Here is a 14,208-nt window from a genome sequence, read left to right as displayed (position 1 = left end):
TGTAACAGACAGACCATTACAGTGTGATGTTATTATAGAAGACTAGACAGACCATTACAGTGTGATGTTATTATAGAAGACTAGACAGACCGTTACAGTGTGATGTTATTATAGAAGACTAGACAGACCATTACAGTGTGATGTTATTATAGAAGACTAGACAGACCATTACAGTGTGATGTTATTATAGAAGACTAGACAGACCATTACAGTGTGATGTTATTATAGAAGACTAGACAGACCGTTACAGTGTGATGTTATTATAGAAGACTAGACAGACCATTACAGTGTGATGTTATTATAGAAGACTAGACAGACCGTTACAGTGTGATGTTATTATAGAAGACTAGACAGACCGTTACAGTGTGATGTGTAACAGACAGACCGTTACAGTGTGATGTATAACAGACAGACCATTACAGTGTGATGTTATTATAGAAGACTAGACCGTTACAGTGTGATGTTATTATAGAAGACTAGACAGACCGTTACAGTGTGATGTTATTATAGAAGACTAGACCGTTAATAGTGTGATGTTATTATAGAAGACTAGACAGACCATTACAGTGTGATGTTATTATAGAAGACTAGACAGACCGTTACAGTGTGATGTGTAACATACAGACTGTTACAGTGTGATGTTATTATAGAAGACTAGACAGACCGTTACAGTGTGATGTTATTATAGAAGACTAGACAGACCGTTACAGTGTGATGTTATTATAGAAGACTAGACAGACCGTTAGTCTTAGGCGCCGTTGACGTGGATGTCGATTATGGCAGCTCTCCGCACCTCTCTGATTCAGAGGATTTGGGTTAAATGCAGAAGACACATTTCAGTTGAAGGCATTAGGTGTACAACTGACTAGGTATCCCCCTTTGCCCACTGTGATGAGAGACAGACAGACAGACAGAGTGAAAAACACGCCTACACGGGCCCCCTAGCGAAGGGCCTCAATGCAATCCAATTTCACCCGATGTAAACTCCTCCCAGTGGGGTAACCCGGGCCAGATAAACGAAACCCCTTATTGTCACTACCTCACCAGTCTGTTCCGAGTCGCCCCTAACCTCCTCTCCTCCTCCTCTCCCCTTCTGCACGTCTGGTTGAAGAGAGTGGCTTCCTTGTTTGGGGGTGGGCCATAGTCCGTGCATCCAGCCTTCAGTCGATCGGAGAGGTGTTTTCCCCCTGTACAGCGGAGAGAGAGAGAGGAACTACACGGCCAGGCGGAAAACGTAACTCACTCTGTCTGAGAATGTACTAGTCTGAAGAAATGGCATGCGGATACACTTTAAAACAAATGACTTTAACTTGGTAGCAATATGGATTATGTCGTACTCAAGGGAATGTGAACGGGCACCGGAGACAGTCTCAGGCTGGAAGTTTTGAAGGGCCGATCACGGCGCCTCTTCCCCGGTCCGGTGTTATTACCGGGGTCCCATTTTCCCGGGTAGCCCCATGCAAAACATAACGGCACCCGGCAGCCCCAACAACAACTCTGATGTCATTTGCTCCTGTAACTGCCCCGGTCCCCACCCGGAGGGAATGGAGATATGTGAGTAGTATTGTAGTGGAAACCGCGTATGCCGCGTTGGAAATGATGTCTGTTGTTCTACTGTGATTTATCACTACCTTTTACGCATCGATTACGCGCATGTAAACAACTATGTGTTATAAACGAGAGGTACACATTGTAGGAGATTATTTAAATACAATTTGGTTATGATTTGGGAACTTTTTATCAGTCAAATATCCGTGTTTGGTTGGGTGTTCTGGTATGTTCGCTGTCAGTACGATACCGTCTTGCTGTCGTCGTTCGGTAATTGCCATAGACTGTCAGTAGTTACCGTCTTGCTGTCGTCGTTCGGTAATTGCCATAGACTGTCAGTACGTTACCGTCTTGCTGTCGTCGTTCGGTAATTGCCATAGACTGTCAGTACGTTACCGTCTTGCTGTCGTCGTTCGGTAATTGCCATAGACTTGCAGTAGTTACCGTCTTGCTGTCGTCGTTCGGTAATTGCCAGTCTGTCTTGCTGTCGTCCTTCGGTAATTGCCATAGACTGGCAGTAGTTTCCGTCTTGCTGTCGTCGTTCGGTAATTGCCATAGACTGGCAGTAGTTTCCGTCTTGCTGTCGTCGTTCGGTAATTGCCATAGACTGGCAGTAGTTTCCGTCTTGCTGTCGTCGTTCGGTAATTGCCAGTCTGTCTTGCTGTCGTCGTTCGGTAATTGCCAGTCTGTCTTGCTGTCGTCGTTCGGTAATTGCCAGTCTGTCTTGCTGTCGTCGTTCGGTAATTGCCATAGACTGGCAGTAGGTACCATCTTGCTGTCGTTGTTCGGTAATTGCCATAGACTGGCAGTAGTTTCCGTCTTGCTGTCGTCGTTCGGTAATTGCCATAGACTGGCAGTAGTTTCCGTCTTGCTGTCGTCGTTCGGTAATTGCCATAGACTGGCAGTAGTTACCGTCTTGCTGTCGTCGTTCGGTAATTGCCATAGACTGGCAGTAGTTACTGTCTTGCTGTCGTCGTTCGGTAATTGCCATAGACTGGCAGTAGTTTCCGTCTTGCTGTCGTCGTTCGGTAATTGCCATAGACTGGCAGTAGTTACCGTCTTGCTGTCGTCGTTCGGTAATTGCCAGTCTGTCTTGCTGTCGTCGTTCGGTAATTGCCATAGACTGGCAGTAGTTTCCGTCTTGCTGTCGTCGTTCGGTAATTGCCATAGACTGGCAGTAGTTTCCGTCTTGCTGTCGTCGTTCGGTAATTGCCATAGACTGGCAGTAGTTTCTGCCACAGACTCAAACACTGTAAAACATTCAGACGAAATACGCTATGAAGGAAGATATATTACCCTGTTGACAGACAGACAGACAGACAGACGGACAGACAGTTTCATGGGACTTGCTGGGTTACGTTGTTGTGTTGAGATGTTGTTACAGACAGACAGACAGACAGACAGACAGTGTGTTGTGTGACAGACAGACAGTTTCATGGGACTTGCTGGGTTACGTTGTTGTGTTGAGATGTTGTTACAGACAGACAGACAGACAGACAGTGTGTTGTGTGACAGACAGACAGACAGACAGACAGTGTGTTGTGTGACAGACAGACAGACAGACAGACAGTGTGTTGTGTGACAGACAGACAGACAGACAGTGTGTTGTGACAGACAGACAGTGTGTTGTGTGACAGACAGACAGTTTCATGGGACTTGCTGGGTTACGTTGTTGTGTTGAGATGTTGTGACAGACAGACAGACAGACAGACAGACAGACAGACAGACAGTGTGTTGTGACAGACAGACAGTGTGTTGTGTGACAGACAGACAGTTTCATGGGACTTGCTGGGTTACGTTGTTGTGTTGAGATGTTGTTACAGACAGACAGACAGACAGACAGTGTGTTGTGTGACAGACAGTGTGTTGTGTGACAGACAGTGTGTTGTGTGACAGACAGACAGACAGTGTGTTGTGTGACAGACAGACAGACAGTGTGTTGTGTGACAGACAGACAGACAGACAGTGTGTTGTGTGACAGACAGACAGACAGACAGACAGACAGTGTGTTGTGTGACAGACAGACAGACAGACAGTGTGTTGTGTGACAGACAGACAGACAGACAGACAGTGTGTTGTGTGACAGACAGACAGTTTCATGGGTTACGTTGTTGTGTTGAGATGTTGTTTGAATGGAATGTAGACAGATCTACTGATTTCATTGCAGACAGACAGACAGACAGACAGACAGACGGGTTGTGTTACAGTGGGATGTGTCATTTCCCCTGGGACCAGGGCCAGACAGACAGACAGTCATTTCCCCTGGGACCAAGGCCAGACAGCAACACCACGTGAAAAGGAAGGCAGCAGGATATATTAGATGGTGATTTGGCAGTTAGGCTGGGATGAACTGACGCTATCATGTAACCAAAAGACCACTGTTGCTGTCTGCTATGGTCTGTTTGCTGTCTGCTATGGTCTGTCTGGTGCTGTCTGCTATGGTATGTCTGGCCTGGTGCTGTCTGCTATGGTCTGTCTGGTCTGGTGCTGTCTGCTATGGTCTGTCTGGTCTGGTGCTGTCTGCTATGGTCTGTCTGGTGCTGTCTGCTATGGTGCTGTCTGGTCTGGTGCTGTCTGCTATGGTCTGGTGTTGTCTGCTATGGTCTGGTGCTGTCTGCTATGGTCTGGTGTTGTCTGCTATGGTATGGTGCTGTCTGCTATGGTCTGGTGTTGTCTGCTATGGTCTGTCTGGCATGCGGCTGTCTGCTATGGTCTGTCTGGCCTGGTGCTGTCTGCTATGGTCTGGTGTTGTCTGCTATGGTCTGGTGTTGTCTGCTATGGTCTGGTGCTGTCTGCTATGGTCTGGTGTTGTCTGCTATGGTATGGTGCTGTCTGCTATGGTCTGGTGTTGTCTGCTATGGTCTGTCTGGTCTGGTGCTGTCTGCTATGGTCTGTCTGGTCTGGTGCTGTCTGCTATGGTCTGTCTGCTATGGTCTGTCTGGTCTGGTGCTGTCTGCTATGGTCTGTCTACTATGGTCTGTCTGGTGCTGTCTGGGTCTGTCTGCTATGGTTAGTCTGCTATGGTTAGTCTGCTATTGTCTGTCTGCTATGGTCTGTCTGCTATTGTCGGTCTGCTATGGTCTGTCTGGTCTGGTGCTGTCTGCTATGGTCTGTCTGGTCTGGTGCTGTCTGCTATGGTCTGTCTGCTATTGTCTGTCTGCTAGTGTCTGTCTGCTATTGTATGTCTGCTATGGTCTGTCTGCTATTGTATGTCTGCTATGGTCTGTCTGGTCTGGTGCTGTCTGCTATTGTATGTCTGCTATTGTCTGTCTGCTATTGTCTGTCTGCTGTGGTCTGTCTGCTATTGTATGTCTGCTATGGTCTGTCTGCTATGGTCTGTCTGGTCTGGTGCTGTCTGCTATTGTCTGTCTGCTATTGTCTGTCTGCTATTGTCTGTCTGCTATGGTCTGTCTGGTCTGGGGCTGTCTGCTTTTGTCTGTTTGGTCTGGTGCTGTTTGGTCTGGTGCTGTCTGCTATGGTCTGTCTGATATGGTATGTCTGGTCTGGTGCTGTCTGCTATGGTCTGTTTGGTCTGGTGCTGTTTGGTCTGGTGCTGTCTGGTCTGGTGCTGTCTGCTATGGTCTGTCTGGTCTGGTGCTGTCTGCTATTGTCTGTTTGATCTGGTGCTGTCTGGTCTGGTGCTGTCTGCTATGGTCTGTCTGGTCTGATGCTGTCTGCTATTGTCTGTTTGGTCAGGTCTGGTCTGGTGCTGTCTGCTATGGTCTGGGTCTGTCTGCTATGGTCTGTCTGGTCTGGTGCTGTCTGCTATGGTCTATCTCCTCTGGGTCTGTCTGCTATGGTCTGTCTGGTCTGGTGCTGTCTGCTTTTTTGTCTGTTTGGCCAGGTGCTGTATGGTCTGGTGCTGTCTGCTATGGTCTGTCTGGTCTGGCGCTGTCTGCTATTGTCTGTTTGGCCAGGTGCTGTCTGGTCTGGTGCTGTCTGTCCGGTCTGATGCTGTCTGTCCGGTCTGATGCTGTCTGCTATTGTCTGTTTGGCCAGGTCTGGTCTGGTGCTGTCTGCTATGGTCTGTCTGGTCTGATGCTGTCTGCTATTGTCTGTCTGGCCAGGTCTGCTATGGTCTGTCTGCTATTGTCTGTCTGGTCTGGTGCTGTCTGCTATGGTCTGTCTGGTCTGATTCTCCGTGTCATCTTGCCAGGAAAGGACACAATGAAGTCTAACAGCTAGTTGAGAATAAATAGACCGCAGTCTAACAGTCTAACAGTCTAACAGCTAGTTGAGAATAAATAGACCGCAGTCTAACAGTCTAACAGTCTAACAGCTAGTTGAGAATAAATAGACCGTAGATCATGTTTGTTGTTGTTCATTCGGAAGAAGTCTCCTGTTTATTGAATTGTCTTCTGTTGTCAGACAGCCTTCATCCTGTAGACCAGGTCCTCTGGTGTCAGACAGCCTTCATCCTGTAGACCAGGTCCTCTGGTGTCAGACAGCCATCATCCTGTAGACCAGGTCCTCTGGTGTCAGACAGCCATCATCCTGTAGACCAGGTCCTCTGTTGTCTCTGGTGTCAGACAGCCATCATCATGTAGACCAGGTCCTCTGGTGTCTCTGTTGTCAGACAGCCATCATCCTGTAGACCAGGTCCTCTGGTGTCAGACAGCCATCATCCTGTAGACCAGGTCCTCTGGTGTCTCTGTTGTCAGACAGCCATCATCCTGTAGACCAGGTCCTCTGGTGTCAGACAGCCTTCATCCTGTAGACCAGGTCCTCTGGTGTCAGACAGCCATCATCCTGTAGACCAGGTCCTCTGGTGTCAGACAGCCATCATCCTGTAGACCAGGTCCTCTGTTGTCTCTGGTGTCAGACAGCCATCATCATGTAGACCAGGTCCTCTGGTGTCTCTGTTGTCAGACAGCCATCATCCTGTAGACCAGGTCCTCTGTTGTCAGACAGCCATCATCCTGTAGACCAGGTCCTCTGGTGTCTCTGTTGTCAGACAGCCATCATCCTGTAGACCAGGTCCTCTGTTGTCTCTGGTGTCAGACAGCCATCATCCTGTAGACCAGGTCCTCTGGTGTCAGACAGCCATCATCCTGTAGACCAGGTCCTCTGGTGTCAGACAGCCATCATCCTGTAGACCAGGTCCTCTGGTGTCTCTGTTGTCAGACAGCCATCATCCTGTAGACCAGGTCCTCTGTTGTCAGACAGCCATCATCCTGTAGACCAGGTCCTCTGGTGTCTCTGTTGTCAGACAGCCATCATCCTGTAGACCAGGTCCTCTGTTGTCAGACAGCCATCATCCTGTAGACCAGGTCCTCTGTTGTCAGACAGCCATCATCCTGTAGACCAGGTCCTCTGGTGTCAGACAGCCATCATCCTGTAGACCAGGTCCTCTGGTGTCAGACAGCCATCATCCTGTAGACCAGGTCCTCTGGTGTCAGACAGCCATCATCCTGTAGACCAGGTCCTCTGTTGTCAGACAGCCATCATCCTGTAGACCAGGTCCTCTGTTGTCAGACAGCCATCATCCTGTAGACCAGGTCCTCTGGTGTCTCTGGTGTCAGACAGCCATCATCCTGTAGACCAGGTCCTCTGGTGTCTCTGTTGTCAGACAGCCATCATCCTGTAGACCAGGTCCTCTGGTGTCAGACAGCCATCATCCTGTAGACCAGGTCCTCTGGTGTCAGACAGCCATCATCCTGTAGACCAGGTCCTCTGGTGTCAGACAGCCATCATCCTGTAGACCAGGTCCTCTGTTGTCAGACAGTCATCATCCTGTAGACCAGGTCCTCTGGTGTCTCTGTTGTAGTTTGTTGAGGTGTTGAGGAGACTCACTAGTTGACCCTCACTCCCATACCAATATTAGTTATGATCCCTCACTCCCCTGTCCAATACTCGTTAGGATCCCTCACTCCCATACCAATATTAGTTAGGATCCCTCACTCCCCTGTCCAATACTAGTTAGGATCCCTCACTCCCCTGTCCAATATTAGTTAGGATCCCTCACTCCCATACCAATACTAGTTAGGATCCCTCACTCCCCTGTCCAATATTAGTTAGGATCCCTCACTCCCATACCAATACTAGTTAGGATCCCTCACTCCCCTGTCCAATATTAGTTAGGATCCCTCACTCCCCTGTCCAATATTAGTTAGGATCCCTCTCTCCCCTGCCCAATATTAGTTAGGATCCCTCACTCCCCTGTCCAATATTAGTTAGGATCCCTCACTCCCCTGCCCAATACTAGTTAGGATCCCTCACTCCCCTGCCCAATACTAGTTAGGATCCCTCACTCCCCTGTCCAATATTAGTTAGGATCCCTCACTCCCCTGTCCAATATTAGTTAGGATCCCTCACTCCCCTGTCCAATATTAGTTAGGATCCCTCACTCCCCTGTCCAATATTAGTTAGGATCCCTCACTCCCCTGTCCAATATTAGTATGGATCCCTCACTCCCCTGTCCAATATTAGTTAGGATCCCTCACTCCCCTGCCCAATACTAGTTAGGATCCCTCACTCCCTTGTCGAATATTAGTTAGGATCCTCACTCCCCTGCCCAATACTAGTTAGGATCCCTCACTCCCCTGTCCAATATTAGTTAGGATCCCTCACTCCCCTGCCCAATACTAGTTAGGATCCCTCACTCCCCTGTCCAATATTAGTTAGGATCCCTCACTCCCCTGTCCAATATTAGTTAGGATCCTTCACTCCCCTGCCCAATATTAGTTAGGATCCCTCACTCCCCTGTCCAATATTAGTATGGATCCCTCACTCCCCTGTCCAATATTAGTTAGGATCCCTCACTCCCCTGCCCAATATTAGTTAGGATCCCTCACTCCCCTGCCCAATACTAGTTAGGATCCCTCACTCCCCTGCCCAATACTAGTTAGGATCCCTCACTCCCCTGTCCAATATTAGTTAGGATCCCTCACTCCCCTGTCCAATATTAGTTAGGATCCTTCACTCCCCTGCCCAATATTAGTTAGGATCCCTCACTCCCCTGCCCAATATTAGTTAGGATCCCTCACTCCCCTGTCCAATATTAGTTAGGATCCCTCACTCCCCTGTCCAATATTAGTTAGGATCCCTCACTCCCCTGTCCAATATTAGTTAGGATCCCTCACTCCCCTGTCCAATATTAGTTAGGATCCCTCACTCCCCTGCCCAATATTAGTTAGGATCCCTCACTCCCCTGTCCAATATTAGTTAGGTTCCCTCACTCCCCTGTCCAATACTAGTTAGGATCGCTCACTAACATACCAACACTAGTTAGGATCCCTCACTCCCCATACAAATATTCGTTAAGGATCCCTCACTCCCCTGTCCAATACTCGTTAGGATCCCTCACTCCCATACCAATATTAGTTAGGATCCCTCTCTCCCCTGCCCAATATTAGTTAGGATCCCTCACTCCCCTGTCCAATATTAGTTAGGATCCCTCACTCCCCTGCCCAATACTAGTTAGGATCCCTCACTCCCCTGTCCAATATTAGTTAGGATCCCTCACTCCCCTGTCCAATATTAGTTAGGATCCCTCACTCCCCTGTCCAATATTAGTTAGGATCCCTCACTCCCCTGTCCAATATTAGTTAGGATCCCTCACTCCCCTGTCCAATATTAGTATGGATCCCTCACTCCCCTGTCCAATATTAGTTAGGATCCCTCACTCCCCTGCCCAATACTAGTTAGGATCCCTCACTCCCTTGTCCAATATTAGTTAGGATCCCTCACTCCCCTGCCCAATACTAGTTAGGATCCCTCACTCCCCTGTCCAATATTAGTTAGGATCCCTCACTCCCCTTCCCAATATTAGTTAGGATCCCTCACTCCCCTGTCCAATATTAGTATGGATCCCTCACTCCCCTGTCCAATATTAGTTAGGATCCCTCACTCCCCTGCCCAATATTAGTTAGGATCCCTCACTCCCCTGCCCAATACTAGTTAGGATCCCTCACTCCCCTGCCCAATACTAGTTAGGATCCCTCACTCCCCTGTCCAATATTAGTTAGGATCCTTCACTCCCCTGCCCAATATTAGTTAGGATCCCTCACTCCCCTGCCCAATATTAGTTAGGATCCCTCACTCCCCTGTCCAATATTAGTATGGATCCCTCACTCCCCTGCCCAATACTAGTTAGGATCCCTCACTCCCCTGCCCAATATTAGTTAGGATCCCTCACTCCCCTGCCCAATATTAGTTAGGATCCCTCACTTCCCTGCCCAATATTAGTTAGGATCCCTCACTCCCCTGCCCAATACTAGTTAGGATCCCTCACTCCCCTGCCCAATATTAGTTAGGATCCCTCACTCCCCTGTCCAATATTAGTTAGGATCCCTCACTCCCCTGTCCAATATTAGTTAGGATCCCTCACTCCCCTGTCCAATATTAGTTAGGATCCCTCACTCCCCTGTCCAATATTAGTTAGGATCCCTCACTCCCCTGTCCAATATTAGTTAGGATCCCTCACTCCCCTGTCCAATATTAGTTAGGATCCCTCACTCCCCTGCCCAATATTAGTTAGGATCCCTCACTCCCCTGTCCAATACTAGTTAGGATCCCTCACTCCCCTGTCCAATACTCGTTAGGATCCCTCACTCCCATACCAATATTAGTTAGGATCCCTCACTCCCCTGTCCAATACTAGTTAGGATCCCTCACTCCCCTGTCCAATATTAGTTAGGATCCCTCACTCCCCTGTCCAATATGAGTTAGGATCCCTCACTCCCCTGTCCAATACGAGTTAGGATCCCTCACTCCCCTGCCCAATACGAGTTAGGATCCCTCACTCCCCTGCCCAATACTAGTTAGGATCCCTCACTCCCCTGTCCAATATTAGTTAGGATCCCTCACTCCCATACCGATACTAGTTAGGATCCCTCACTCCCCTGTCCAATACTAGTTAGGATCCCTCACTCCCCAGTGCTGGTTGTGGTGTGTGTTGGTGTGTATGGGGTTAGACAGTGTGTTTCTGTTAGTAATGTTCCATAATGGTTGTCTTGTACATTCATTCTAAACCAGAGAGCTGAAGTCAACCCCAGCTCTGTGTTACTCACTGACATTAGTTTCACTTCTTTGGTTTGACTCTCAATGGAGCTTTGTTTTGTTCAGTACTTTCAGCCTGGCTCCTTTTTGGCTCTGTGGGCTATAGTGGGGTCTGGCTCTGTGGGCTGTAGTGGGGTCTGGCTCTGTGGGCTATAGTGTGGTCTGGCTCTGTGGGCTGTAGTGGGGTCTGGCTCTGTGGGCTATAGTGTGGTCTGGCTCTGTGGGCTATAGTGTGGTCTGGCTCTGTGGGCTATAGTGGGGTCTGGCTCTGTGGGCTATAGTGGGGTCTGGCTCTGTGGGCTATAGTGGGGTCTGGCTCTGTGGGCTATAGTGTGGTCTGGCTCTGTGGGCTATAGTGTGGTCTGGCTCTGTGGGCTATAGTGGGGTCTGGCTCTGTGGGCTATAGTGGGGTCTGGCTCTGTAGGCTGTAGTGTGGTCTGGCTCTGTGGGCTATAGTGTGGTCTGGCTCTGTGGGCTGTAGTGTGGTCTGGCTCAGTGGGCTGTAGTGTGGTCTGGCTCTGTGGGCTGTAGTGTGGTCTGGCTCTGTGGGCTGTAGTGTGGTCTGGCTCTGTGGGCTGTAGTGTGGTCTGGCTCAGTGGGCTGTAGTGTGGTCTGGCTCTGTGGGCTATAGTGTGGTCTGGCTCTGTCTCTGTGCCTGTCTCTGTGCCTGTCTCTGTGTCTGTCTCTGTGTCTGTGTTTATGGTCTGCAGTGTGGTCCTTTACACAGAGGGTTCTACATGGAACCCAAAATAGTTCTCCTCGGAACCCAGATGGGTTCCTACGGGGACAGCCCTTCAGAGTGTACGGTTGTTACAGAGGACTACAGCCAGGGGGTACGGTTGTTACAGAGGACTACAGCCAGAGGACTACAGCCAGGGGGTACGGTTGTTACAGAGGACTACAGCCAGGGGGTACGGTTGTTACAGAGGACTACAGCCAGGGGGTACGGTTGTTACAGAGGACTACAGCCAGGGGACTACAGCCAGGAGGTACGAGAGGTCAGAGGAGAGGTCAGCCCTCACGTTACGTCCTCTTGTCTATGGGGGTCAAGGAGCAGGCTGAGGCACTAGACAGAGAAGAGGAGAGGTCAGCCCTCACGTCACGTCCTCTTGTCTCTGGGGGTCAAGGAGCAGGCTGAGGCACTAGGTAGAGGAGAGGAGAGGTCAGCCCTCACGTCACGTCCTCTTGTCTCTGGGGGTCAAGGAGCAGGCTGAGGCACTAGGTAGAGGAGAGGAGAGGTCAGCCCTCACGTTACGTCCTCTTGTCTATGGGGGTCAAGGAGCAGGCTGAGGCACTAGGCAGAGGAGAGGAGAGGTCAGCCCTCACGTCACGTCCTCTTGTCTATGGGGGTCAAGGAGCAGGCTGAGGCACTAGGCAGAGGAGAGGAGAGGTCAGCCCTCACGTCCTCTTGTCTATGGGGGTCAAGGAGCAGGCTGAGGCACTAGGAAGAGGAGAGGTCAGCCCTCACGTTACGTCCTCTTGTCTATGGGGGTCAAGGAGCAGGCTGAGGCACTAGGCAGAGGAGAGGAGAGGTTCGCCCTCACGTCCTCTTGTCTATGGGGTCAAGGAGCAGCCTGAGGCACTAGGCAGAGGAGAGGAGAGGTTCGCCCTCACGTCACGTCCTCTTGTCTCAGACCTCAGACTGGTTCCTGCTTGCTGAGACATGCTACAGGCAGACAGCCAGCCAGTGACTGGGCTCCCTCCCTTTGTGTCTGGGTTCCTCACCACCCACTCCCTCTACTTGTTCCCAACCTTCCCCTGTGTGTCTGTGGTGTGTGACAGGCCATTAGTCAGACTAGAGAGGGGTGTGTGTGTCTGATGTCTCGGAGGGTCAACAGCTATTTACTCTCTAGATGGTCTGAGATGATAACGCTGTCTGGGATGACTACGCTGTCTGAGATGACTACGCTGTCTGAGATGACTACGCTGTCTGAGGTGACTACGCTGTCTGAGGTGACTACGCTGTCTGAGGTGACTACGCTGTCTGAGGTGACTACGCTGTCTGAGGTGACTACGCTGTCTGAGGTGACTACGCTGTCTGAGGTGACTACGCTGTCTGAGGTGACTACGCTGTCTGAGGTGACTACGCTGTCTGGGGTGACTACGCTGTCTGGGGTGACTACGCTGTCTGGGGTGACTACGCTGTCTGGGGTGACTACGCTGTCTGGGGTGACTACGCTGTCTGGGGTGACTACGCTGTCTGGGGTGACTACGCTGTCTGGGGTGACTACACTGTCTGAGACGATAACGCTGTCTGGGTTGACAACGCTGTCTATTCTGCCACTGTGTACTCTCTGTTTAGGCCCAAATAGCATTCTAGTTCAGTTTTGCCAATTCTTTCCAATGTGTCAATGAATTTTCTCATGATTTGATTGGGTCTAATTGGACTCTTCTCCAGGTTCATCTCTCTGTAGGTGATGGTTCTGTAGGGTCTGTTTGTGACCAGAGCCCCAGGACCAGCTTGCTTAGGGGACTCTTCTCCAGGTTCATCTCTCTGTAGGTGTGGGGTCTGTTTGTGACCAGAGCCCCAGGACCAGCTTGCTTAGGGGACTCTTCTCCAGGTTCATCTCTCTGTAGGTGATGGTTCTGTGGGATGTGTTTATGACCAGAGCCCCAGGACCAGCTTGCTTAGGGGACTCTTCTCCAGGTTCATCTCTCTGTAGGTGATGGCTCTGTGGGGTCTGTTTGTGACCAGAGCCCCAGGACCAGCTTGCTTAGGGGACTCTTCTCCAGGTTCATCTCTCTGTAGGTGATGGCTCTGTAGGGTCTGTTTGTGAACAGAGCCCCAGGACCAGCTGCCTTAGGGGACTCTTCTCCAGGTTCATCTCTCTGTAGGTGATGGCTTTGTTATGGAAGGTTTGGGAACGTGTCTTGTCTGGATATTTATAATTAGTGGGTATCGGCCTAATTCTGCTCTGCATTATTTGGTGTTCTACGTTGTACACAGAGGATATATTAGCAGAATTCTGCATGCAGAGTCTCAATTTGGTGTTTGTCCCATTTTGTGATTTCTTGGTTGCTGGCCTGGTCAAAAGTAGTGGTCAAACGTAGTGCATTTCCTCTCTCCTCTCTTCTTACAGGACATTACAACCTGGTCTCTCCTCTCTTCTTACAGGACATTACAACCTGGTCTCTCCTCTCTCCTCCTTACAGGACATTACAACCTGGTCTCTCCTCTCTCCTCTCTCCTTACAGGACATTACAACCTGGTCTCTCCTCTCTCCTTACAGGACATTACAACCTGGTCTCTCCTCTCTCCTTACAGGACATTACAACCTGGTCTCTCTCCTCTCCTCTCTCCTTACAGGACATTACAACCTGGTCTCTCCTCTCTCCTTACAGGACATTACAACCTGGTCTCTCCTCTCTCCTCTCTCCTTACAGGACATTACAACCTGGTCTCTCCTCTCTCCTTACAGGACATTACAACCTGGTCTCTCCTCTCTCCTTACAGGATATTACAACCTGGTCTCTCCTCTCTCCTCTCTTCTTACAGGACATTACAACCTGGTCTCTGGGTCTCTCCTCTCTCCTTACAGGACATTACAACCTGGTCTCTCCTCTCTCCTCTCTCCTTACAGGACATTACAACCTGGTCTCTCCTCTCTCCTTACAGGATATTACAACCTGGTCTCTCCTCTCTCCTCTCTTCTTACAGGA

At 49.9% G+C, this 14,208-nt stretch overlaps 1 protein-coding gene across 1 annotated transcript in view; it reads left to right on the top strand.

The window, feature by feature from the left end:
* The first annotated feature begins 1,018 nt into the window (after positions 1–1,018).
* ldlrad4b (low density lipoprotein receptor class A domain containing 4b) overlaps positions 1,019–14,208 on the top strand; it is a 63,866-nt gene continuing 50,676 nt past the window's right edge. The window contains exon 1 of the mRNA XM_065027075.1: positions 1,019–1,554. Coding sequence (XP_064883147.1) covers positions 1,458–1,554 — 97 coding nt within the window. The 5' untranslated portion in view covers positions 1,019–1,457. The remainder of the gene's footprint in view (positions 1,555–14,208) is intronic.

Source organism: Oncorhynchus nerka, linkage group LG14 (assembly GCF_034236695.1).
Source record: "Oncorhynchus nerka isolate Pitt River linkage group LG14, Oner_Uvic_2.0, whole genome shotgun sequence".
NCBI lineage: Eukaryota > Metazoa > Chordata > Actinopteri > Salmoniformes > Salmonidae > Oncorhynchus > Oncorhynchus nerka.
Note: the sequence above shows the minus strand (reverse complement) of the source record. Positions and strands in the feature narration are given on the sequence as shown.